The sequence below is a fragment of the Ranitomeya variabilis genome, chromosome 4 (genome assembly GCF_051348905.1).
Source record: "Ranitomeya variabilis isolate aRanVar5 chromosome 4, aRanVar5.hap1, whole genome shotgun sequence".
NCBI classification, from domain to species: Eukaryota; Metazoa; Chordata; class Amphibia; order Anura; family Dendrobatidae; genus Ranitomeya; species Ranitomeya variabilis.
In genome coordinates this window covers 52,524,401-52,552,019 of record NC_135235.1, presented here as the reverse complement: position 1 = coordinate 52,552,019, position 27,619 = coordinate 52,524,401, and the positions used below count along the sequence as shown (strand labels likewise).

At 40.0% G+C, this 27,619-nt stretch overlaps 1 protein-coding gene across 2 annotated transcripts in view; it reads left to right on the top strand.

The window, feature by feature from the left end:
* Positions 1-27,619, top strand: part of COL17A1 (collagen type XVII alpha 1 chain) — a 43,185-nt gene that overhangs the window by 9,428 nt on the left and 6,138 nt on the right. For both annotated transcript variants that reach the window (XM_077258521.1, XM_077258520.1), the window contains exons 2-43: positions 2,177-2,242; positions 2,586-2,636; positions 2,978-3,079; positions 4,145-4,291; positions 4,373-4,420; positions 4,561-4,596; positions 5,326-5,373; positions 6,770-6,913; positions 7,000-7,155; positions 7,245-7,316; positions 7,730-7,831; positions 7,923-8,000; positions 9,119-9,277; positions 9,938-10,018; positions 10,111-10,149; positions 10,675-10,854; positions 11,178-11,369; positions 12,238-12,279; positions 12,712-12,738; positions 13,965-13,991; positions 15,117-15,179; positions 15,292-15,396; positions 15,827-15,889; positions 16,073-16,108; positions 16,656-16,709; positions 16,989-17,024; positions 17,135-17,170; positions 17,515-17,577; positions 19,766-19,801; positions 19,906-19,977; positions 20,418-20,444; positions 21,140-21,175; positions 21,283-21,315; positions 21,564-21,641; positions 23,081-23,116; positions 24,538-24,597; positions 25,419-25,481; positions 25,830-25,943; positions 26,046-26,123; positions 26,210-26,302; positions 26,405-26,458; positions 26,546-26,659. In XM_077258521.1, the coding sequence (XP_077114636.1) occupies positions 2,188-2,242; positions 2,586-2,636; positions 2,978-3,079; positions 4,145-4,291; positions 4,373-4,420; positions 4,561-4,596; positions 5,326-5,373; positions 6,770-6,913; positions 7,000-7,155; positions 7,245-7,316; positions 7,730-7,831; positions 7,923-8,000; positions 9,119-9,277; positions 9,938-10,018; positions 10,111-10,149; positions 10,675-10,854; positions 11,178-11,369; positions 12,238-12,279; positions 12,712-12,738; positions 13,965-13,991; positions 15,117-15,179; positions 15,292-15,396; positions 15,827-15,889; positions 16,073-16,108; positions 16,656-16,709; positions 16,989-17,024; positions 17,135-17,170; positions 17,515-17,577; positions 19,766-19,801; positions 19,906-19,977; positions 20,418-20,444; positions 21,140-21,175; positions 21,283-21,315; positions 21,564-21,641; positions 23,081-23,116; positions 24,538-24,597; positions 25,419-25,481; positions 25,830-25,943; positions 26,046-26,123; positions 26,210-26,302; positions 26,405-26,458; positions 26,546-26,659 (3,136 nt within the window). In that variant the 5' untranslated portion in view covers positions 2,177-2,187. The remainder of the gene's footprint in view (positions 1-2,176; positions 2,243-2,585; positions 2,637-2,977; positions 3,080-4,144; positions 4,292-4,372; positions 4,421-4,560; positions 4,597-5,325; positions 5,374-6,769; positions 6,914-6,999; positions 7,156-7,244; positions 7,317-7,729; positions 7,832-7,922; positions 8,001-9,118; positions 9,278-9,937; positions 10,019-10,110; positions 10,150-10,674; positions 10,855-11,177; positions 11,370-12,237; positions 12,280-12,711; positions 12,739-13,964; positions 13,992-15,116; positions 15,180-15,291; positions 15,397-15,826; positions 15,890-16,072; positions 16,109-16,655; positions 16,710-16,988; positions 17,025-17,134; positions 17,171-17,514; positions 17,578-19,765; positions 19,802-19,905; positions 19,978-20,417; positions 20,445-21,139; positions 21,176-21,282; positions 21,316-21,563; positions 21,642-23,080; positions 23,117-24,537; positions 24,598-25,418; positions 25,482-25,829; positions 25,944-26,045; positions 26,124-26,209; positions 26,303-26,404; positions 26,459-26,545; positions 26,660-27,619) is intronic.

Below are 27,619 nucleotides of genomic sequence, written 5' to 3'. Positions count from 1 at the left end.
TCACTTCTGTACTAATTTTCTCTTATTAGACACGAAAGGAACACATGTCTTAAAGGGATCATGTCCATTCTTCAGCTTTATTCCCATTACATAACAGTACCCATGGCTAATCCAGGAAGATATGCCACTGTACTTCCCATAAAGTAGGGCTTTGTTTTGTCACATATGTCTTCTACGAAAACCACGTTCCCCTCCCGAATAATATCACGTTTCAGTCTTTCTTTGCTCTGAGCTATGCTTTATACGGATTTAGACGACTATAGTCTGCGAGGAATTACTAGGGGTGTTGCATGTTAATAATATACTCATGTGTTTGCATGTATAGCGCCTGCAGGAAGAGTATATTGTGCAGATTAGAATGATCACACAATGTGGCCGAGGAGGACGCGTTCTGTATTTTAGTGTCTTCACTCCTAAAATATGTAAGCCTGATAAATCTGGGGTTTACTGCGTACGCAGGAGGCTCAACTGTCAGGACTTGTCTTTACACAAGGAGATTGTAAGAGACAAAATATAACAGAGAACACAAGTTTTGATACGTAAAGTCCCAAAATTTGGGGACTTAGAGAGCAAAATTGTGAAACAGTTGAATTTTGATTTGAAAAAATTGCCAACTCTCACCCAACGGTGAGTTCTTTCCCGACTCCACATACGGCAATCAGACTAGTTCCCTTGATCAGCGCCCCATCACAGAATCTGGTACCTATAACTTGTAATATTACATTTTCAAGAAAAGCCATCCAGATCTCTCTTTATTTTTAGTACTGAATCAACATTTACATCATCATGTGGCAGAGAACTACATAATCTCACTTCTCTTACAGTAAAGAATCCATAGGCTCACTGCTCGTACAGTAAAGAATCCATAGTCTCACTGCTCGTACAGTAAAGAATCCATAGGTTCACTGCTCGTACAGTAAAGAATCCATAGTCTCACTGCTCGTACAGTAAAGAATCCATAGTCTCACAGCTCGTACAGTAAAGAATCCATAATCTCACAGCTCGTACACTAAAGAATCCTTAGTCTCACTGCTCGTACAGTAAAGAATCCATAATCTCGAAGCTCTTACAGTAAAGAATCCGTAGTCTCACTACTCTTACAGTAAAGAATCCATAGTCTCACTGCTCGTACAGTAAAGAATCCATAGGTTCACTGCTCGTACAGTAAAGAATCCATAGTCTCACTGCTCGTACAGTAAAGAATCCATAGTCTCACAGCTCGTACAGTAAAGAATCCATAATCTCACAGCTCGTACACTAAAGAATCCTTAGTCTCACTGCTCGTACAGTAAAGAATCCATAATCTCGAAGCTCTTACAGTAAAGAATCCGTAGTCTCACTACTCTTACAGTAAAGAATCCATAGTCTCACTGCTCGTACAGTAAAGAATCCATAATCTCACTGCTCTTACAGTAAAGAATCCATAATCTCGAAGCTCTTACAGTAAAGAATCCATAGTCTCACTGCTCTTACAGTAAAGAATCCATAGTCTCACTGCTCTTACAGTAAAGAATCCATAATCTCACAGCTTGTACAGTAAAGAATCCATAATCTCACTGCTCTTACAGTAAAGAATCCATAATCTCACAGCTCATACAGTAAAGAATCCATAATCTCACAGCTCGTACACTAAAGAATTCTTAGTCTCAATGCTCGTACAGTAAAGAATCCATAATCTCGAAGCTCTTACAGGAAAGAATCCATAGCCTCGCTATTTTATTTTACTCGTATATAAGATTAATATGACATTTGAAGTCATTTCCTTCCTATGAACATGAGAGATTGATTAATCTGTGACAGCTTTAACTCTGCAACCAAATCAATTACAATATCTCCAAAAGTTTTGGAGGTCTTTATCAAGTTTTGGCAAAATTAGAAGGCATATAATTAATTCAAGACTCATCTAGAAACTCCTGCATTAATGATTTTTTAATAAAACTGCATCCAAGAGTAATAGAAATCATAAATATTATTGCGACTTTTATCAGTGGAGAGGAGACATGTCAGCCATTGTCAGTTGAGTACAAGAAGCAATAGTCTCCCCCTAGTGGTGAAGTAATATATGACATGATAATGTACCGGATAGTTCTGATTTTGCAATAAATAACACAATTCTACTGACAGTTATTAATTTGCTTCATTTGCTGAAAATCATGTTGTTTTTTTCTCCTTTCAGTTGACTATGGAATGGACGGACTAGCTAGAAAAAGTTATCGGGACGGCGGAGAAGTCACAGGAAGAAGTATGTTTTATTGTCTGCATATGTAATGAATTTTAAGAACCTAATATGGTGATTTAAGCTCATAAATAAGTTGAAATTCTTTAGCATAAAAATTTCAATTTTGTTTAAAATTCTTTATTAATGTAACATTAGTCATAGATAGCGTCATAGGTTGTATATTATATTGTAGCCTATGGCGTCTACACTGCAATACCAGAGTCAGCCCAAAAAGAAGAGAGGCGCTACTTCGGATAAAAAAAGCCAACTGCTAGACTAGAAACTGACCCACTGCAGTCTAACCTACAACATCTAACATTAAGGTTTTTACAGAATGGTAGTGTCTAATGGTTCCCTTGTTTTCCAGCCTATACGGAAACAGTAACATCTTCATCAAGACTTGTATCATTACCACCAAGTAAGTTATCAATTGTAGATTTTTATAAAATATTTAATGCTCATGAGAAGTATTTTTGAAAATCAAGATTCAAGGGGAATCAATACAACACCTGCGTTATCAGGGTGTAGGACAAATGTAGGATCTCTGCCTGGGACCCCCATTATTAGTCAACGCAGAGGACCACTCTGGAGCTGGAAGACTCAACATGACCATATAATAAAATGTAATGAAATGCGAAACAAAAACATGGATACAATGCTCCTATTATATTATGTTATAAAATGATGACAGTCATTATTTATTATAATTATTATATATATTTTTGAGGGGTTCTGATCTATATATTCCTTGTTGCATAGAGGGAGGAAACTCTAGTGGTTCGAAACTTTCATACCAGGCGGGTGGGAGTGGTATGGAAAAGAAGACCCTGGTACAAAGCGGCAGTAATTACGTCACATCAGGTGAGTAGTGGATCCCAGTATTTCTCATGTTATCATACAGGGGGCTGAGGACCCAAATAATTAATAGTGTAAGTCGTTCATGCAGTGAATGGTTTCCTCTAGGTGACCTCTACATCTCCTCGATAGGTCTCCCACCCATGCTTGACGTGATAGCATTCTTGGCCTATGCTGTGGCCATTATTGCAGCCATGCCAAAACTGGGTGATCTCCCACTATGATGTCCATTCGTATTATAGGACACGTGGAAAGGAATCGCATTCATTTGTCAACCACTTTAAAAAAAGTTTCCAGCATCAAGAATTTTTTTACAAACCGGTGACATTGGTATACAGTAGAAAAAGGAGTAAAACTTAACTTCAGTCTTTTGCTTCTCCTTTGCTAATGCTTTCATGGTCTTCCATCAGAATCTTTTTACGCAGCTTCAATGTCTCAACACATGACCACTGCAGCCAATCACTGCCTGCAACAATGACTGCAAGTGGCAGGCAAAGACAAGAATAGTACATGAGCCCTTTCTAATTTAATAACTCATCAAAATGCAAAAATTTTACCTGCTCTGGAAGTTGAGGTGGAAGTGACTCCCTTACCTTCTGGGCCCCTGTGCCGGTTGCGCCAATGGTATGTCACCAATACTGGCCGTGATTAGCTGCAGTGGTCACGAGTTGACAAGATGATGCATTGATGGAGTCCAGTGAACAGAAACCGGAGGAGCGCCAGGAAAAAGTTGGCATGGGGGCTGCAGCATTTTGTAAAAGGTTTGATGAGGCTAGAAAATCCTTACAATTGAAATAGAGCTTAGAAAAAAAGGAGTTTATAAGAAAACCTTAGTCCTTACAGCTATTGCACTCCAGCCTTTCAGTGGGCACTTACATGTTTATTTCAATAATATGGAATCCAAACTCTTTAGAGGATAGTCATTAGAGATGACTTATTAAGCATTCCGTTGTAGCATAAAATTACAATCATGTTTCCTTATTACATTCTTTGATTTGTAAAAAATTCTAAAAAAAAAACAAAACTGCAGGCCATTAAAAAAAGAGAACTGTGTCTATTCATCTTTTTTAGGCACAGGCGGCAGCTCTAGAGTAAATCTTAGCACTTCCGGAGGATCAAGATACGCACAGTCCCCCAGTTCTACCCTATCAGTATCACCAAACTCCACCTTTGATAGGAAGGTCTACAGTTCCAGCTCTCGCCAGGCGGGTTATGAAGGTAAGCACCGCCCACAAGGAGCCTCTCATGATCCTCTGTAATTAATATGTACAATTAATATATCTGCGCCCTGTATTCTAGGAAGTTCTAGTGGGAATTCATCACCAGAATACACTAGAAAAGAAATGGGTATGTATCTGAATGCTCCGGAAAGCAGACCTGTATCCATTAAGGGTTCAGGGCATTTATTTCATTTATACATGAAAAAATAATTTTATTATTGGAATTCATTAGTTTTATTCAATAACTTTTTGTGTCTTTTTTTGCAGCATCCTCTTCTACCAGAGGTCGTACTCAGAGCAGAGGTGAGATTATAAAATGTTGATATTTGCACTTGGCATTAGGGGTGTGCAAATATTAAATTAGGAAACCAAAATGGGTTTCAGCACCAAGTCACGATAAATTTTTTTTCAATTTTCAATTGACTGAACAGAAATAAACTCTGTACAGTTTTTGAATTTGGAATCCAAGACTGAAGGCTTACCAGATCCATGGCTGTCCTACTCGGCGACTACGTTGTGACTTCCAACTGCTGATCGGCCAAGAGAGGCCCTACAGATAGGCCAATCATTTTTAAGACTTTCGAAACGACTTTATGTCATATATAGCGCTAAAGTCTTTGTCCGTGCTTGAAAGATAAATCCGAACTTTGAGTGAAGCTCCTCACAACTTGACTAGTCCATCATGGGTGTCCTCCTCTTAGTCCCACAGCATGGAGATGCCCTACTGTAAATTCCCCATTCATCAGGCTGCCTTCTCCCAGGACCAATTATAGGCAGAACCCTGCTGTGCCCATAGGTAAAGCTAGCCCTGGCTAAGCTATACTTTACTACATTAGTCTATACTATACTTTTTAGACTATATTATATATTATATACCAGTGGTCTCCAACCAATGGTTCTTCATGCTACAAACCTTTTACTGTTTATTCTCTTATCTCATCTTCTCAAGTCAACCCAGAATTGATTATCTGTCCAATTCTGCAATGAGAAAATGTCTCTTCTATATCTTTTCTATTGCTTATTATTTTACAGAGACCGAAATCCGCACTCGGCTCCAAAGTGCATCACCCTCCACACGATGTAAGTGATGCTCTAAATGTTTCAGAATTTGACTCTTCCTTTATATGAGCCTTATAATATATGTCCATAAGTTATGTGGCTAGGGGGGGTTGACGTCGCATGTGAGGAGAGGGCAGTAACAAGTCACTGGGCTTCCAGAGTATTTAGATACATGGCTAGGGCAGTTAATGGAATATGCCCCATGGTAGAAGAAAAGCCTGGCTGTGACTCCATATTGCATTGTTAAAATAATTTCATCCTGGTTATTATAGTAAAAATAATGTATCAAACCTTAATATCCAACAGAAGTAGAAACTTTTCTGCAGGTATCATACACAAACTTTTCTTTAAGTGTCATGCAGAAACTTTTCTCCAAGCATCATGCAAAAATCTTTTTTTTTTCAAGAATCATACAGAAACTATTCTTTGCACATCATGCAGAACCTTTCTTTGAAAGCATCATAGAGAAACTTTTCTTTAAGCATCACGCATACATTTTTCTTTAAAAACTTTTCTCCAGGCATCAGGCATCATGCAGAAACTTTTCTCTAGGCACCAGGCAACATGCAGAAACTTTTCTCTAGGCACCTGGCATCATGCAGAAACTTTTCTTTAAGCATCACACATACATTTTTCTTTAAAAACTTTTCTCTAGGCACATGGCATCATGCAGAAACTTTTCTCTAGGCACCAGATAACATGCAGAAACTTTTCTCTAGGCACATGGCATCATGCAGAAACTTTTCTCTAGGCACCAGGCATCATGCAGAAACTTTTCTCTAGGCACCTTGCATCATGCAGAAACTTTTCTCTAGGCACCAGGCATCATGCAGAAACTTTTCTCTAGGCACCTGGCATCATGCAGAAACTTTTCTCTAGGCACCTGGCATCATGCAGAAACTTTTCTCTAGGCACCTGGCATCATGCAGAAACTTTTCTCTAGGCACCAGGCATCATGCAGAAACTTTTCTCTAGGCACCAGGCATCATGCAGAAACTTTTCTCTAGGCACCTGGCATCATGCAGAAACTTTTCTCTAGGCACCAGGCATCATGCAGAAACTTTTCTCTAGGCACCTGGCATCATGCAGAAACTTTTCTCTAGGCACCTGGCATCATGCAGAAACTTTTCTCTAGGCACCTGGCATCATGCAGAAACTTTTCTCTAGGCACCAGGCATCATGCAGAAACTTTGTTACATGCATTATACAGAAGCTTTTCTTTAAGCATCATGTACTAGTCAGAGCCTTATGCACATATAATATATATAGGTACATGGAGCCAGTGTATCTCCATCCCTGTATATTCAGAGGTTGTACGTTGTGCATGAGCCACATTATACTAATACCGTGTTATTTTCTGAGAAGAGAACATAAACAATCTAATAGCTAATTAAATATATTTGATTTTTCTTTGCAGGGACAGAACTTGACGATGTGAAGAAACTGCTTAAAGGGGGCCGCTCCACCAGTGTAAGCCCCACCAGGTCCCCAACTAATACCCTTCCCATTCCCAAAAAAGCAACAGTGGAGACGAAGATAGTAACTGAAAGCTCTCAGTCAGGTGAGTGTCTTCCATTGAACTTCTCTGTATACCATCAGATCACCTACATATTTCCTTTGATAATAATCACTGGCATTTTGATACAGCTTCTGGATCTTATGACACAACCATATTGGAATCCGCTCTCCCATCCTATATGTGGACCTCCACACTTCCTGCTGGATCCTCCATGGCTGGCTACAACAACATGGCCAATATGGGCTATGGGTCATCAATGATGAACGCCCATTCTTCAGGATCAGGTAAATTCCAAGTAGATAATTTCCTATCAGTTTATCTCGGTTATGTTATTTTATCCTTATCTCACTTGATTCATTTTCTTCTTCTTTAGTATTTGGAATCCCAAACAATCTGGCCCCCAGTTCTCCTACCCTACATTCAGGACTAAATACCTCCTCTGCTGGTAAATGCAATATCATTTCACACATTTCTCAAGTTTTAAAAATTTTTGTGCTTTTTGAGTATTATAGGACTAATACCATTACTACCTTAACCCCCCAAAATGTATTTACAAACTTTTAACATTTACTTGTCCTACTATTCCGAAAGTTTGCAAACAATTTTTAGTTCCGTAATTTTTTATTTAGCCAATCAAGGTATACTGTAACTCCCAGAATTTTCTATTTTTTTTAACATAAATTTAACAATTAATATCACATACTGTATATTATTCTGGACAACACACTACCACGCCATATTTCCTGCACAACAGATATATAAATGGGTTGTCTAATTTAGCTATTGTATTTACTTTTTCCGTTTCATCTAGATTTTGCCTAAATGTAACCTATGTTCTTTGCCTTTTTTTTTTTACAGTATTCGGAATGCAAAACAATTTGGCCCCATTGCCCTCCCAAATGACCGCAGCAGCTCCAGCACCTGTTGTTCATAGCTCGGCCGCAGCCTTACACTCTGCGGGTCAGTATGCAGACCATGATGATGTTTCGCCTTATTCTCAATACAATGATTGACAATCAGATAATTAATATAATTGTTTTATATCTTCTAGGTTATGGCGTACAGAAAAATGTCACACAGAACACCCAGAGCGTAGGTGGATTAGGCGGCGGTGTCACCTCAACAACTGGTGAGAACCTATTATATGTGACTTATAGGGGATCCCTAAATGTAAAGTCAGAGGCTAGCACACATGAAGCTGATTCAGTAGATAGAGCTGCTCATACTGAAGTAGATAGTTCCGGAAGTAATCAGTAAAGTCCTGGTTATGGAGGAGGACATCTGGTGGCTATGGCCTATGGAGGTGGACATCTGATGGTTTTGGACATGGATATCTAATGGTTAAGGTTATGTGGACATCAAGGGGAGGTGGTCATCTGGTAGTTATGGAGGTGGACATCTGGTAGTTACGGAGGTGGACATGTGGTGGTTATAGATGGTGGACACCGTATGGTGGTTATGGAGGTAGACATATGGTGGTTATGAAGGTGGGCATCTGTTGGTTATGGAGGTGGACATCGGGCAATTATATAAAGATTGATATCTGTTGATTATGGAGGTGGACACCTAGTGGTTATGGAGGTGGACATCTGGAAGTTATATAGGGATGGTCATCTGGTAGTTATGGAGGTGGACATCTGGTAGTTACAGAGGTGGACATGTGGTGGTTATAGATGGTGGACACCGCATGGTGGTTATGGAGGTAGACATATCGTGGTTATGGAGGTGGACATCTGTTGGTTATGGAGGTGGACATAGGGCAATTATATAAAGTTTGACATCTGTTGATTATGGAGGTGGACATCTAGTGGTTATGGAGGTGCACATCTGGAAGTTATATAGAGATGGACATCTGGTGGTTATGGAGGTGGACATTTGATGGTTATGGCAGTGGACATGTGGCTATGGGGGTGAATTCTAATGGTTAGGCAAGTGCACACCTGGTGGCTATGCAGATGGATATTTTAGGGTTATGGAGGTGGAGATTTGGTGGTTACGGAGGTAGATATCTGGTGATGATGAAAATGGATATCTGTTGGTGATGAAGGTGGATACCTGATGGTTATAAATGTGCACATTTAGTGGTTGTGTAGGTGGATATCTGATAGTTATGGCAGTGGACATGTGGTTATGGGGGTGACATCTGATTACTTCCAATATTGAGCTGTTTTTCCAATGACTTAAATGTAAAAGAAACAGAATAAACATATTCTAAACATCTTTGTGTAAATTAATTTTTTTTCTTAGTTACCACCACTAAATCCCAAGGTGATGACATCCTCAGCAAGGACTACAAGTTCCTTCTGCTGGAGAAAGAAAAGGCCCCAAGTAAAAAGGAGGGAGACATGCTGATCATGTCTAAGGACAGTGGCAAAGTTTTCACAGCCTCCTCTGGAGGAAGCTCAGGTATGTCTAAGGAAGAAAGCACCATTGTTTCAGTGGTCTCAGATAGGTCTATCATATGAAGATCCAGCCTTCTTCAAAACGCAATGCCAGAACTTGATGAATACAATAGGACCCCTTTACATTTCCCTCTTATCAAATTATCTGACTTAAAAAAGTTGCAAATTGTCTTTTTAAAGCCTTCACGACACTCTTCTAAGGTGTCTTCGACAGAAAATAAATTGTTGGCCACATGTAGTATTTAAGAATAAAATACAATATTGGCTGGAAGGGCCAATGACAACTTTGTTTCCTGGCAAATATTAGAGGAGGACAGATTGGGCATTTTTTCATAATGGAATTTTGTGGATTTGATGGGATTGTTCCAGAAAAGTCTTGACAATTTTCGCAAATTTAAGACATTTTTCAACTGTAGGAACACTGGCAGCGTGATTGGCCACTAAAAGACTAGATTTTTGACCTTCTCGTTAACATAACCACAAAGACGACAGTAATAGACTGACTTAGCCGCAGCCTGGAAATAATTAATGCAACTCGAGAATAAAAAGTCATCAAAATACTTAGAATCATTGTTTTCACGGCTGGCTAATTCATATTGAATGGATCGGCATAAATGCTCATAATTGTTGGGAAAGTCTATTAGATTATGGTTTACTCCTCCAGGTTCATATGGTGAAGAAGTTCTAAAGAAAGAAAAACAAGCAACAACCAGTATGGAAACCTCATACAAATCAGAAGCCAATGGTAAGAAATACCGTCATGGTGATCATCTTCCACGACACGTCATGCATAAAACACAACATAATATTCTGTGTTTTTTTTTCTTTCTGTCTTAGGTGGTTTGAGAGTAACAAAAGATAAAGCCACATATGCAGGTAAGATAAAAATGAGGGGGAAAAAAGCCATTAAATAAAACTTTGAAATTTAATTATTAATATCCATATCTAAGCCATTAAAATGGAAGGTAAACGAAACTATGGTTAGATAAAGAGCTATTGTTTGAATATGGTTTCTGTGTTAGGCAGGGTTCACTTAGCATTTGGCCCAACGGTCAGTGGTTTCATCGGGACTTAGGTCAGAACCCTTGCAAAATGGCATTCGGGCGCATGCGCCAACGGGACCATTGACTATAATGATGCAGATGGGGTCTCAGTGTGCTCCGTCGTGCACATTTTCCACCATATTCGCCTTTTGGAGGCAGGCAGCAGACATAGTTGATAGCATTTAGAAAAATCTCATGTGTTTCATGGATGCATTGATACACCGTGGATTTTCTGCTTGGTAAAATCTAGGTAATCCGCAGCGTGTTGTCCGTGAAGGAGCACCCATACTGGTTGATAGTGGACTTTTTTCTTGTACATGGAGAGGTATATCTGTGTAATGTCCTATTTACTCCATAGAAATACATCGAGCTGATGGCCTGAAGGCTGGAGCTGATCATTACGTAGAGCGAAAAGACAGTGGAACCGACGCCGTCTGTGGACCATGTGCTTCTTGCTGTAAATGGTGGATGTGGGCACTTGGTCTGATCTTGGGCCTACTATTCCTTCTGGGATTGCTCTTCGGACTCATCTCTTTGTGTAAGTGTTCATCACCAATATACTGTATTGTTTGCTATAATAATTATATTTTCAGCTTTGTTCAATTTCTTGTGTGTTTTTTTTTTTTGACGATTGACATTTACGGCTCATATTACATACTCAATGTGAATCCTAACATACGTAGACTTGTTGTACGATTTGTACAACGCCAAAATATAGTGTATACTTTCGTTTTAAAAATAGATTTATCAATGCAAACTGCATGTATTGTGAAAGAGATCTATTAGACCTGAGGAGGCTGGTGGATTTACTTTGAAAATCTGAAATAAAAATATGTAAAATAAAACTGCTTTGTCATATAGGGCAGGACGTGAAGAATTTGAAGGAACGTGTGGACAATCTACATGGCCAGGCAACAATGGGCCGCTTGGAAGCAGGTCCTATGATACCCTCGAGTTCCAATATGAATTTGGCCAGCTCCTTAGATTCTGTCAGCGGTGACCAGAGGGAGGCCATGTGGCTATACATCAGGGATAGGATGGCAACAGACAGAGGTAAGTTTACTTTGTTACTACTGATCAATAGTTGGAGCTATCAAGTAGAGATATGGCAAGGTCAAATTTATTGGAGATTTTTTTAAAATGTGGATTCGCAATTTTTTCTTGCAACCCATTAAAATGATCTTTTTAGCTGCAGAACATATGGATGGATGCATGGATGATAGCAAGCAGTGCTCTCTGACCTAGGTTATTAGGAGTATGTTTGTGTCACACAGCACCTAAAATGGTTCCTATGCCATAACATTTGGCATAAAGCATTTCCCACATTTTTACCTTAGTGGTGATATCTACTCATCAGGAAACCTACCAAACAATAATAAACATTATTCAGAAGAAATCCATCTAAGCTCCCAGAGAACACAAAGGTGTAATGTGAATTTCAATGTAAGGAAGGAATGTTCAAAATCTTTTTGATCAGTTAAATCTGGTATTACTAATACTTTGATTACATTTTTTTTATTTATTTTGGATTTGAGTAGTTCGGGGGGGATATGTTGATGCTATAAGGTCTTAGGAGAGAGGGGGCCTGTTCCAGGTTGATCTTGTAAACTGGGATTACAGCACAAGGGCTTTCTGCCGCACATTTTTAGGTGTATGCTGGGGTTAAGCAGCACCCATGAAGGTTAATTTAACAGAATATTGAAAGCCTTTTTTCATATTTTTCCCTTACTGATAACTTATTCACCAGGGAACCACCAACTAATAATAAACATTATTTTTATTAAAACTTATCTAAGCGCCCAAAGAACACAAAGGTGTAATTTCAATTTAGATGTTAGGTAGGGCTGTCCAAAATCTTTGTGATCACTTAAACTGATATTATATGATTTTTTTTATTGATTTTGAATTTACTTTTTTACAGCAGGAACATTCGTTGGTCAGAAAGGTGAACCCGGATCAAAAGGTAAAATAATTTTTAATGGTCTAATCAATTGGAGAGATAATACCATGATAGTAGAGATATTAAGACGTCCAAAACTCCATAATTAAAATTAGTAGAACAGAATTATGGCACAATGCATGCCTCTGTACAATAAAACCACTAGGTGGCGCTTTAATAACACACGATCACAATATAGGCAATTTGCTGGCATACAAGTATTCCAATGTGTTTCAGTTATAATGTTTTTAGTTTCTGTATATAAATGTAATCTTTATAAAGTCAAACGTATTTCAATTTATATTTGGTAGAGTATACGGTAGAGCATTGTTTAGTTTTTCTTCTATACTTACTGCAGACTTCACTACCCCTTTAAGAAGAGATATTTTTATCTTCGCAGCCATTTAATAATTTGTCTGCTTATCCCTAACTCTTTTATGATGTTTTTATTTCCAGGTGACCCAGGAATACAAGGAGAAAAAGGTTTGCTATCATTTTTATTTCTTCTCTATTGTATGTAGGTCACTATAGTGTGAAGCCACAGGTTACATTAGGAACAGTTGCTATCAGAGGTGCATCTCTTCTGCTATAGGGCAGCGCTTGTGGGATATCAGCCGGAGAACTAAGTCCTTTGATCAGCCCTCAATAATGTCTAAAGGCCCCATAGCCTCTCAGCTAGCCAAATCAGATCTCATACTTTGCACTGAAGAGGGGCAATACCCCCCGAAACACCGTGTCTGTAAATTGAAATTCTGATTTGGCTTTTATCATAAGTCCATATTGCAAGGCTTGTTAAAGAGTCAATAATTGCTTGTAAGATCGCTGCTTCCAACAGGTGGCGCTATAGAATTCAAGTCCTTTTCCCTTTCTGAAGAGGCAATTTGCACATTAAAGGGAACCTGTCACCCCCAAAATCGAAGGTGGGCTAAGCCCACCGGCATCAGGGGCTTATCTACAGCATTCTGTCATCCTGTAGATAAGCCCCCAATGTATCCTGAAAGATGAGAAAAAGAGGTTAGATTATACTCACCCAGGGGCGGTCCCGCAGCGGCACCGCCCCTGGGTGAGTATAATCTAACCTTTATTTCTCATCTTTCAGGATACATCGGGGGCTTATCTACAGCATTACAGAATGCTGCAGATAAGCCCTGATGCCGGTGGGCTTAGCTCACCTTCGATTTTGGGGGTGACATGTTCCCCTTAAAGATACCATATGCATTAGATGACATTTGGCTGAACCCACTGATTTTGGGAGGATCAACTGTCTGATATCTGACTCTCCCATGACGGAAGATGTATTGGGAAATAAGGCTCAGGCCACTGGAATTTCCATGGCGGAACCTTTTTATTCAGGGGCGATAAGCCACTGCCAGGGGGATCTGACAGCAGCTTTCTCCTCTCTCCCTATTGAAAATACATGATCACGTGGCCCAGACAAAAAATTGCCCCTGTGCAAGAAGAATATATGGACCCTTTGTAGCCCCAGAGCTCCTAAAAATGCAAAATTGCACCTGCTTTGGAGATAGAAATGGGCCCCTCACCTATTGAGCCCTTTTACTACCGCATCGGTTTCATCAATGATATGTCCGTTCCTTACTTGGCAAAATTCAGATTATATGATATATTTATTAATATTTATATATGATGCATACAATACTACATTTTACTTTCCCATTCATTAATATGTTTTTTTTATTCTACTCAAACAGGAGACAGAGGATATCAAGGTCCTCAAGGTGAGAAACACGTCCTGAGAAAGGGGCTCACTATTCCTAAATGTAGAAACCCATATCTATGGCGAGAGCATCCCGCTCCGCTAGGACCGTAGAGGGGGCCGCACATCTCTTTCCATCCACCACTGTGAAACCTTATAGTATCCGAGTATTCTTATCCCAGTGTTCTGCAGAACATTCACCATAAGCAACAGAGTGTGGCGGTATTATATGCACCCTGGATGGGAGCATTATTTTGTCGTTGTGTAGTTGCATCATTTGAATCCTTCATTTGGCCATCACATGGCGCTATTGAAGCATAATATAAGTCAGTGCACAGAGGGCAATATGTGATACCATAGTGTGATTTGGATACTGTGTTGGGTATTATTTAGGCATTGTACGGGAATATGATTTTTTATATAGCATTTTGAATTCTAAAAGCCGATGGTCTCATTAAAGTGAATCAATCGGCAGATTTTTGCTATGTAATCCGAGAGCTGCATGATGAAGGGGCTGAGACCCTGATTCCAGTGATATGTTCCTTTGCTATGCTCTTTTAATAAAATCAGTGTTTTATTAGCAGGAGATTATTACTGCAGGACTAAGTGTCTTGTGCCTTCTAGTCTTTCTGCTGTGTAACCCCTCCCCCAACACTGATTATCAGCTTTCTGTCAATATACAATGTATACAAAAAGCTGCCTATCAGTGATGTGGGCGTAGTTATAAAAAGCTCAGCATTCTGAGCACTGCCAGCTCTGCAGCAGTGAAAATAGTGTTTTTTTTAAAATGCCAGCATGCAGAACAGCAAGTGATACACCGCTGGAATCAGGGTCTCAGACCCTGCATCATGTCGTCCTCAGATTCCCTTTAAAGTCGAGCGTTCCATTTTATATAAAATCGGCTTTGATGCAAATGACAGGCATCCATGTAGGTGTTAAATTCAGGATAAACTGTCATTTTGGACGCTTTAGGTATAGTCAGCCGGAACATAATGGTGACTTGGGATCTGAAGGTGGAGGATCGTGATTATCCCTCAAACACAAGATTTTCAATATTTTTTAGTTGATCCAATTGTTCTTTGTTACTTTTTCTACTCCCGTCAATCAGACTGTATATGTGATTTTTTTTAAAAATCTTTTCTTATAGGAGCTCCAGGTCTTATCGGTCATCCAGGACCAGATGGGCCAAAAGGACAGAAAGGCAACACAGGTAAGAAATATAAATAACAACCAACGTTGGGACAATCCGAGGGACTATTATTGTTATTTTACGGACACATGGTCGGAATCTGAATTTGATGCACCATAATATTGTGTTATAGGTGACGCTGGTTTGGAAGGTCCATCTGGACAAAGAGGAAGGGACGGCTCTGCTGGACCTCGTGGTGAACCTGGTCCTGCTGGAACGGGAGAAAAGGGAGACAGAGGTAAAACAATATGGACATGTACGTGAGGATTAATGTGAGATAAGGGGAGTATTGTAGTGGAGCGTGTATATGTGACGTGATGGGATCCAGCCGGTATGTGGAGTCTTACAGGCAGCGCTCACTGGGGAAGAACAAAACTCTCTCTAGCGCCACCTATAGGTCGACATCTTGTAAAGCTGACGTCTGGTTCTAGTGGTATTAGACAATCCAGCCGTTCTGGAGTTCTTGCTCTTTGTCCAGGGTACGGGTTGGCTGGGAGTTATGTAGTTCTATGGGTTCACTGGTTCTCCTTGTAGGGATCAACCTGAGTTAGGGGGGCTTACATTCAACGTTCCCTGGGAGATACAGCTCTGACACATCTGTCAGTTCTTAGACTTTCATCAATCTTTCAAATTCTTCAAACTCACCATGTCATCAATTTGCTCGACAGGCGTGCCAGGCGAACCAGGTATGCCAGGATCTAGCGGTCTTCCCGGACAGATGGGACTTAAAGGTAAGAAATATCCAATATGTCCAGGTTCTCTATCTTAGTAACCCATAGAAGCCAGATCTTCTCATATATACTATGGTTTTTGCTTATCGCACTTTTGGTTGGGAATGGCAGATAGGAATCAGAATCCTTAGGTGGCGATAATTATTACTTAATTGTTTACTAATTTTAACTTCTCATCTGCAGGTACAATGGGTCCTACAGGCCCTCAGGGAATGCCAGGTATGTAATCCCACATAATAAAATGTAAGATTCATAAGGGGAAATGTAAAAGCTCCAACACATACAATCAAAACTGATTTCCTTGCTCCATCCAACTTCACTAGTCTTCTCCTTCATACAGTTGTCTCAGCTACTTCCCTCCATAGAGTTAGATCATTACATTCTGCCTACCAGTATTCACCACTAGGGGGAGCTGAGGTGCCTACTCCATACTGTGTCATCATTGAGCTCAGTATATCATCAGTATGCAGTGTGCGCCCTCTAGTGGTGACTGCAGGTAGACAGAATGTTATTAATTACCTTCATATCTTTCTGAGTTCTATATCTATACATCAAGCTCTGTCTATTATAAGGACACTTTTATATTCAACTTAAAAAATGGTGTAAGATAGAGCGAATATTCACCTTCAATTATTTGAAAACTTCTTTATAACAATATTTTAAATCATCGATCACTGATGTGAAATAACATAGCGTATAAACCCACACATACAGTATATCTTGACATGTTTGAAATTCAAGATTTTGTTTCTTTTTTTTCCATTAGGAACCCCCGGTCAGCAAGGGTTTAGAGGAGAAGCTGGTTCTCCGGGACCTAAAGGTAAGATTTTGCTTAAGTAGTTTATCAAGATACATATGTTTTATTAATCAGATACGGTATATTATAGATATGGCTAATAATATAGCACTATAATATACAGGGCTACATATATGTCTGATAAATAAACCTAAGACACAATTATGTATCACAAATAGAACAGCGCCACCTAGGGGCTGCATTTATGTGAAGCATAGTCCGATTACATGGAATAGGTTGTGATTATATAGTATGTATTTTCTCTGCATTCCTTATATAATAACCTTCTTATTGTTCTATCAGGTGACAAAGGATCCATTGGGCCACCCGGAAATAAAGGTAGAGACATTTCACCAGCTGTTTCTTGTGGCTGTGACCCGGTACATGGGGATTTGTCGAAGTTTTACTCCTAGTATATATTGTAATATTTTATAATGGTCATATTCCAGGTGACACAGGAGACAAGGGAGCGCGGGGACTTACAGGTCAGTAAAAACAGATGATAGTTGTTTTTTTTTTGCATTGGCGCATGGTTCCATACCGTGCGCTTTAGGTCTCCGTGCACTCCCACACATAAGTCCTAACTCTGCTACCTTTATTTGCATGTACCCTGTATAGAGGATTTTCCATAATTTCCATATATAGGGGGTGCTGCCAGCGCGCGTCGAGGGTTCTGGGCACCAGCCGGTTGCACCCACAAGCTACTCTGCCTTAGCCAAGATGTTTAGACACAGCAGGATATAGATGCTCCTCATATATAGACGTCCATATTTCCTTGAGTCTTAGGTTGTGTCTCTGTATAACCCTGTGCCATGTTTCCACTGTACAGGAGAACCAGGACCAAGAGGATTACCAGGACCCACCGGAGAACCTGGCGCTAAAGGTTCAGCAGGTGAGATATAACAACTCTTACCCCTACATGATTAACTCCACTATTTATAATGATCTGGCAAGACAATGTACAATATTATTTTTATATAGTGACTGAACGATCAGTCGGTCTTATTTCTTATGGTGCAATGTATTATATATCATTTAAAAAATGTTTTTGTAAAACTATATATGTCACTGTATTTACTGTATAGGTATACTGTATATAAAGTGACATATATGGAAAAATAAATTCTGGAAAAAAAAAATTGCAATGTTCACTTTCGCCACTAGATGTCAGTGCATTCAATAGGACTCAATGGTAAATAGTGGAATAGTAAAGTGACCATTAGTGACAGTAGAGATGGAGCTGGTGGTGAGAGCCGTGATATCACTGCCGATCTACAGACACTGCCCTCATTAGTCATAATGTGATAGAAAAACTTTACAAAAGAAATATATCCATTAACTTTTTCATTTTTTTTTATCCGCGTCTCTGATTTAAATAGGACCTGTCACTTGCCATAAATATGTAATATTTTGTAACTTGGTGTGAATGCCGCTGTTTTCCTGAACCGGATGATGTTTTTCTCTTGTTCCTGCTCCTTTCCGTTCCTGAGATACGGACTCTTCTTCTCTGTAGTTTTGGTAGCCAAGGGGGTGTTGTATTCAAGCTGAGGGCCATGCCCACTTGGATAAATACAGTAGATTTATAAAAAAAGAAAAACAGTGTAAGGGTATGTGCACACGTCAGGATTTTGTCAGGATTTTTCATCAGGTTTTGTAGCCAAAACCAGGAGTGGAACAATTAGAGGAAAAGTATAATAGAAACATATGCACCACTTCTCTGCATTTATCACCCACTCCTAGTTTTGGCTACAAAACCTGATGAAAAATCCTGACAAAATCCTGACAAAATCCTGTCAAAATCCTGACAAAATCCTGACGTGTGCACATACCCTCAGATTCAGAAGAACGGCGGCATTTATGCCAAGGCTAAATATATATATATATATATATATATATATATATATATATATATATATATATATATATATATATATATATATATACACTCACCGGCCACTTTATTAGGTACACCATGCTAGTAACGGGTTGGACCCCCTTTTGCCTTCAGAACTGCCTCAATTCTTCGTGGCATAGATTCAACAAGGTGCTGGAAGCATTCCTCAGAGATTTTGGTCCATATTGACATGATGGCATCACACAGTTGCCGCAGATCTGTCGGCTGCACATCCCAAAGATGCTCCATACAAGGCAGGATGGATCCATGCTTTCATGTTGTTTACGCCAAATTCTGACCCTACCATCCGAATGTCGCAGCAGAAATCGAGACTCATCAGACCAAGCAACGTTTTTCCAATCTTCTACTGTCCAATTTCGATGAGCTTGTACAAATTGTAGCCTCAGTTTCCTGTTCTTAGCTGAAAGGAGTGGTACCCGGTGTGGTCTTCTGCTGCTGTAGCCCATCTGCCTCAAAGTTCGACGCACTGTGCGTTCAGAGATGCTCTTAGGCCTACCTTGGTTGTAACGGGTGGCGATTTGAGTCACTGTTGCCTTTCTATCAGCTCGAACCAGTCTGCCCATTCTCCTCTGACCTCTGGCATCAACAAGGCATTTCCGCCCACAGAACTGCCGCTCACTGGATTTTTTTTCTTTTTCGGACCATTCTCTGTAAACCCTAGAGATGGTTGTGCGTGAAAATCCCAGTAGATCAGCAGTTTCTGAAATACTCAGACCAGCCCTTCTGGCACCAACAACCATGCCACGTTCAAAGGCACTCAAATCACCTTTCTTCCCCATACTGATGCTCGGTTTGAACTGCAGGAGATTGTCTTGACCATGTCTACATGCCTAAATGCACTGAGTTGCCGCCATGTGATTGGCTGATTAGAAATTAAGTGTTAACAAGAAGTTGGACAGGTGTACCTAATAAAGTGGCCAGTGAGTGTATATATATATATATATATATATATATATATATATATATATATATATGCAGTTGTATGGTGACTAGAAGAAAAGGCCAAGGAAGCCACTCTTTCTGGTGCGATCACGTGGCACTGTGTTCTTTTAATACCACACTACCTGCTGGTCGCATTGAAATTGATTCTTAATAAATCACATTGGCAGCGGTAACGAATGAGGAAACCATTTAATGTATCTGCCTTTACTCCATTTCCCTTCAGGACCTCCTGGGCCAGATGGACATCAAGGTCAACGGGGTAAGCACGGAACCTAATACATGACAGTAGCCATGAAGGAATATAAGCCAGAGTACAATGCCATGAACCCGCATATTAATAATGAACCCTACATGTGATTTTAGGTGAACAAGGTCCTATCGGGCAACCAGGACCAAGAGGCCCACCCGGATCATCAGGAGACCCAGGCCTGCCAGGTACGGTCCTGAATGCCCTCTGGTGCTGGTTTCTACAGCTTACCGGGGACTTTACCATTGCTACTTTCTTCTCTTGATTTTGGGGGTTTGTTGACACAGAGGGTTTTTTCCCACGTGGATTTTACCTCAGAAAACCCCATAGGTAAACACTCTTCATAGCCTCCCAGCTTTAGGAGTTGTTTTCTGGGACTATCCATGGGCGCACACGGCACCAAATGTCACCGAAAGTTTAAAGTATGAATAATTGATTTAGTGCCGAGTGCCACAAAGCGCAACGTCTCCAGTTCCACATAATCCTTTCTGTTTAGTTGTCACTTGTATTATTCATAAAGGGAAAGCAAATCCTCATAGAAAGCCGCTCCTCCTGGCACAATGGTTACTCTTCTGTGTAGTTACATAGACGAATAGGTTCGATTACCTTGTTTTCTCTGTATTTTTAGGATTGGCCGGAGCACAAGGCCCACCAGGTAAGAGAACTCAGCCTGTTGTGTTAAGAAGAGATGTACCGTCCCCAGCAGTGCGCAGGTTAATTATATAGAGTCCCCTCCACGCTAACCCATGACATTGAGGGTGGCCCTATTACACCTGGGCTACCGATACATATTGGGCATGGTCAGGGGAAAAAGGTACGGTCAGCTGGAGGTTTTCGGAAGCCGGATCCACAGCGATCAATAAAAAGGGACAACCCCTGTAAAAGAGACTCAGAACCAAAGAAATACACATATAAAGCATTTAAGTGGGTTTCTAAAACTGCAAATATCAGATTTTGTGACTAGTTTTTCAGTTTAAAGATCCTCAGCGATCAGATCTAAATTGGTGCAAGTGCCTGATTTCCCTGCAGTGCCCCCACAGGAGAAACGGAATATTGCACAATTCCCTCAAAAATCAACGTCTGTCTGTTTAATTTAGACAGAACCAATTTTAGTCAATGAGCGCCGATCGACTATATAACAAGTCATTTGGCACTTGTTTACAGCCATTACACAGGTCGGCGAACAATGCTGGGAATATAATTATCGACAATACTCTACTGTCTCTACACAATATCACGCTGTTGGCAGCTCATCCCCTCTATAGCAATATAAATACCATCACCAAGTGCTCAATTTTGCCATTTTACCCAAACTTTGCTTTTCAATCATGTTATTTCTGGTTATTTTAGGACCACCCGGCAATCCCGGACGAGCTGGAGCTAAAGGTAAATTTTACAAAAATGTGTCTCTTACATTAATAATTATTGGTATAATTATGTTCATTTCTTGTACTCTACTGCCTTCATTCATTTTTTGTCCCTTTTTTTTATAGGTGATGCTGGCGACCCCGGAAGAGTCTCTACAGGTGTGTATTAACAATTAGAAAATTAACAGGATATATAGGTTCCTTGGAGGGTATACAGGGCTAGAAAAACATGGCTGCTTTTCTTTAAGAAACAGCGCCATACCCTTCTAGTGGTTGTATCTGGTATTGCAGCTCAGCTACATTCACATCAATAGAATTGACCTGCAATACCGGACATCCTAATGATCCACTTTTGTTAATCTTCTTATCTGCACTATATACTTCATGCATATTTTTTTTGCTTCCAGATGGTAGCTCTTATGCTATCCAGGGTCCACCAGGACCACCAGGACCAGCGGGACCACCAGGATCACCAGGAGTTTCAGGTATGCTCACACAGCTTGGAATATGGGGTTTTATAAGCCAAAATTATACACAGAAGTGGTCCCAGGTCACTAAAATGGGGCCCATGGAGAAAACGGGCCCAGGCATCTTGGCTTAGTCTCTGGATGTCAGGAATCCCATCTCCACAGAAGACAAGAGTGTAGTGAATTAAGCCAAGGAGTATGAGGTGCCTCGGTTGGTAGAACGTCCTAAAGACTTGGCAAGGAAATGTGAAGAATCACAATTTATGGCAGGAAAACGGTTCAACGGGTTTACTTATTTTCTTCCGTAAGGAGGAAAACACTTAAGTAATTCAATAGCTAGGCTTGAAAGTCTTGCAACTCTCTCTGTACACCTCACAGGCATCGCTTTCTCGGCTCGGTTCCTCACACATTTTCAGTGGCCTCTTCATATTACCATCACCAGCGCTCAGTCATTCTTTTGTGCCAGATATGGAGCATATTGTCAAACCCATACGATGCTTGCCCCTCGGACCAGCTTATTGTGGACATATTTTGGTCAAATCACATGTGATCCCTCACTTTTTATAGGCCTCACTTGATTTTCTTGCCCCATGGCCATAACACTTCCACCATCAGCGAATCTCTCTCTCACCATGTGGCATTTTCTGCAGTAATCCCACTCATCAAGTGCTCAACAACTTCTGCAGGACTCATTTCACCTTGCCATGCTCTTACAGCATGGTTTTCACTCTCCACGTATGAGAGGCTGGTCTTTCCCAAGTTGGGCAACCACAGAGGTAGTCAACTTTGTATGACTTAGCCAGGGGTAGCACACAATACTAATGTGTCCCATCTGCAAGTCACAAGTGCTCTTGGCCTCTGTAAGTGATCGTGAGTGGAGGGAAACAGAAGTCCTTTCACCCTTTGACACACTGGGAGTGTCCTCACGCTTCTGCACACGCGCTGCCCTGCTTTTCTGAAACACATGCCACAGTTAGCGCCAATCGAACTTCCACAGAGCCACTTACGCATCCACAGAGGAATACTGCCCTGGGACCTACGGCCAAGCGCCATCGCTACACACTTTCCAATCAATTGCCAGAACACATATCGTAAATACAATACATCAAATTCACAAAGTGTTCTGAAAATATGGTGATAAAGGAAAAACTGACATGGCGAGACAATAATGAAATACAACAGTATATATTGGGAGCAGAACCACCCAAAAATAACAACAGTAACTGTCTCTTCTTAGAGGGTTTTGTTTCAACCCTCTTACAAAGGAACTTGAAAAAATTATGGGGGACAAACGAGCACAAAGTTCGGTATCGCCATATGCTCAGGAGTGGTGTAGTTAACCATCATCAGAAGACAGGGCCACCTAACCTCCATGTATGGCCCCGGCATGAGGGTCTTGTCTTCTATGTTACCCTCTGCCCTCGGTTTAGAATAATACTTTTCATGGTACTTTCTAGGTCCTATCGGTCCATCCGGTCTTCCGGGAACACCAGGTAAAATTTTTAAAAATCAAGTTATTATTATTAGTGATATAGATTACACAGGTCAACAAAAAAAATTTTTTTTTCTGGTGTCCAAAATATTTTAATGAATTTGGGGTATTTTTGGGGTGCTGATTCTGAATATGCTATCAGTTTTGCCAGATTGGCTCAAGTTTTTGAGATTTTTGGTATCTTATTTATTGCACTTGTTGGTAAATGCGACGCATCATCTCATTAATTTCTTTGGATTAGTACTTGAACTGAGCAATTCTCAATATAGTTTTGTGTTAATTAGTGTTCTAAAAGTTTGTTCATAGCTTGATTTTTGCACTAACTTTATGTTGTTGTCTGTTTTCCAGTGAAAAGCATGAACTCATCAAGAAGAAGTTGTCTTAACGATCCAGACTCATTCTGTTACATTTGTGGTGAATACACACTGCCAAAACATAGAAGAAACATAACAGACTTCGTAAAAAAAAGTGTATTTTGCCTATTTTGGGGTTATGCTTGGGGACCAAGACAAGTTTTGGGCACCACACATAGTGTGCAAAGCATGTATCGAATTATTACGAAAATGGAGCAAAGGACAAAGAAAAAGCTTCAAATTTGGTGTTCCAATGGTGTGGAGAGAGCCAAAAAATCATCATGATGACTGTTATTTCTGTGCAGTGCAAGTGCAAGGATTCAATAAGCATAAGAAACGAAAATGGGAGTAACATGGAATCTGCAAGAAGGCCTGTCCCTCATTGTGAAGATGTGCCTGTACCTGTGTTTACCATAAATAACAGTCATCATGATGATTTTTTGGCTCTCTCCACACCATTGGAACACCAAATTTGAAGCTTTTTCTTTGTCCTTTGCTCCATTTTCGTAATAATTCGATACATGCTTTGCACACTATGTGTGGTGCCCAAAACTTGTCTTGGTCCCCAAGCATAACCCCAAAATAGGCAAAATACACTTTTTTTACGAAGTCTGTTATGTTTCTTCTATGTTTTGGCAGTGTGTATTCACCACAAATGTAACAGAATGAGTCTGGATCGTTAAGACAACTTCTTCTTGATGAGTTCATGCTTTTCACTGGAAAACAGACAACAACATAAAGTTAGTGCAAAAATCAAGCTATGAACAAACTTTTAGAACACTAATTAACACAAAACTATATTGAGAACTGCTCAGTTCAAGTACTAATCCAAAGAAATTAATGAGATGATGCGTCGCATTTACCAACAAGTGCTATAAATAAGATACCAAAAATCTCAAAAACTTGAGCCAATCTGGCAAAACTGATGACATATTCAGAATCAGCACCCCAAAAATACCCTAAATTCGATGAAATATCTTTGGCACCAAAAATGCTGTTGACCAGTGTTATTAGTGAGATAATTTTATAACAGTTTGGTAACAATTTACGCAATGTATTTGTCTTCTAGGTGCCAAGGGAGCCAGAGGAGAGATCGGAGAGCCCGGAGTTTCATATTCAAGACAAGAAAGTAAGTTTTCAAAATGCAAAGACTAAAAATTATTTGTTTACCCTTAAGAACCAATGAAGACACAGATCAATGTTAAATCTTCATTCAGACATCCATGAAACGCAATCCGCGAACTGACAGTGATGCTTGAATTAGCCGCGGGTCTCTCGATCTGAATTCAATATAGGCCACCGAGGCGGTCAAGTTCGGATCAGTAGACCCGCCACCAGTTCGTGCATTGGACTGTGATTCAGGGACGACGGAATGAGGCTAAAGGGAAACAGTCAGCAGGATCATGCCAATCTAACTGCTGGCAAATGGCCCAATCAATGCACGATGTTCGATGAAGTTTTTCCGCCAATTCTCGGTTTTTTCTTTTGCTTTTTTTTTGTGTCTTTTAAAAGTTACACGATACTTTAAAATTTTGCAGAATTGTCTTCAACTTCATGTTAAAAAAAAGTAACTAAAAAAAAAATATTCTGGGGTATAGTGGAATAAAACTTTTTTTTTTAGAAAAGTCACAAATGATGAATTAGGCGAAAGCATCCATCTCACACTAAATAAAAGAGAAAAGCCATGGGGAAACTAAAAGAAAAGCAAATGCGGATCAAAGCACACAATGAACTAAAAAAATATAAAAAATCTCACTCCAAAAAAGGCACAAATTTAATGATGAATTGGCCTTTATGTTTTCTTTAAAGGATAGATGGAGAAACTGTCAGTAAATAATGCAGCTCACGGTTGGGTGTATCGTTATTTTGCTGATAGTTTCCTTTAATATATATACATGAAAATAAAATAAATTGAAAAAATTGAAAATAACATCTTGTTATCATCTCCAGGTTCATACGCAGCACAGCAAGTGCCAGGACCCCCAGGATTACCAGGACCCCCAGGACCCCCAGGTAAGACTCTCATTGTAAAGGATCATCATCAGTATAATTTCTCGTACAATTGCTTTATGTCATCAAACCAAAATAAGCAAAGATGTAAAATAGTAGTAGGAAAAAAAGTAGATGATTGATATGAATGGTTAATTGAATAATAATTAATAGACATGCAAGAACGTAGTAAAAAGGTAAAATTAGACATTTGGCATGTGCATACTACGTATGTCCACATAATGAGCCTCCATACTGAATATAGAAGCATAAAAATCCAAAGAAGAGAAAACATTTCCTACTAAATATGACAAAAGCCTAATAAAGAACTTCAACCACTGAAAATAACCCTACGATTCCGATTTATGTTAGGAGCTGCAATTCAAGGTCCACCCGGACAAGCAGGTGCTCAAGGTCCTCCTGGCGCACAAGGCCCACCAGGTGCCTCAGGTCAACCAGGTCCCGCAGGTCCTGCAGGACCACCAGGTACGATACTGTATTTCATCCTGTAACAATTGCTTTCACTTCATAATAAATAATATGGAGAACCATTTTAGGAAACATTTTTCTTTCCTCTCTGATAAACAGGAGAAGCCAAAGATGGTAAACCAGGATCCCCAGGCCCAGCCGGCCCACCCGGACCAGCAGGAAGTGCAACAGCAACAGGTATGAGAACAATCCTTTTAAAAATTGCCTGGAAACATTGAAAAGCACTATTGATAGTCAACACTGTTGTCCTGTTGTTTCTACAGATGGAAGCAGTGGTCCTCCTGGACCTCCTGGTACACCAGGAACTAAAGGAGACCCAGGTGATCCAGGTCAAAGAGGCCAACCGGGACAACCAGGTAAGATGTAATCATTGTTTTATTGTACTTTTACAATGAAAGCAATTTTTGTGCAATAGAAAAGATTCAGTATCATTTATAAGCATCTTCTTTATCATACAGGACAACCAGGAGATCCAGGTCAACCAGGAGTTCCAGGACCACCCGGTCGTGACGGTCAGTTTAATTTTATTTGTGTTAACATTATGAGATATATACACATACCTCGATCATCACACTATAACAAAAAACATGATGTTGCAGGACCTGCAAGTGTTGGACCTAGTGGACCACCGGGCAATCCAGGATCACCAGGATCTCCGGGATCACCAGGATCACCTGGAAGTCCTGGCCAACCAGGATCACCAGGAGAAAGAGGTAAAATACGTAAAACAACTATACAATGTGTTCTATTTAGATTGAAATTGAACTGTTTTACGTTATTCTTCTGTTCTTTCTACTACTGGGTATATTGATGACGTACTTCCCTTTGTCTATGGTCTTTTTATTGAGTTTCAGCATGAGATGTGATGGCAACTCTCAAAGACTACTTTCATAATGTAGAGCTTTATATAGCCTACCAAAGTCATAATATAGCACACATTAAAGCGGCTGTCCAGGTTATTTTTAAAATTGGCAGCCATAGATGTAAAAATGGCTCTGAGAACCCCGTACAATCAGTTATTTGAAGTGACTGAGCGTCATGGCCCCTTTAAACAGTTGACTAACAGGAGTGCCAAGAATTGGCCCCCTCCGATCTAATATTGATGATCGACATTAAGGCTAGGGCGTCAATTTTCCAACCTAGATAACCCCTTTAAATCTTTTCTTCCACACTCTCATTGTTAATGAATCACAAAAAATCATGAATATTAAATATTTTATTACTTTTTATTTCAATGTTTTGGGCTAATATCGAATGTCCACATTACTTCTATCTGCGGTATATATATATGTCAGAAGTTGGGAGGAGATGTATGGAGCATGCTCACCTGCTGAGCCTGCTCCATAACCGGAGGTTGCTTGCTGGTTTCTACAGCAGACATTCGTCGGTAACTTCTGAGTTTGGAGCTGGTTCATATCGTAGCAGTTTAGATACTATGATGAATAGTGACCATGTCATCTAAGCGGTTAGATAAAGGAGCCTTCTGGCACATCCCAAACGATCATAGGGTAAGGAATAGGGATAACATGGGGGCCAATTTTGGACTTTTGTTATGGGAATTCCTGTATTCATCCATTTTGTGCCCAGATACAAAATATTTTAGCTTGTAGATGCTTTCGAGAAATTACTAAGGGAGGATGCACCATGCACTACACTTTCATATATAGGCCACA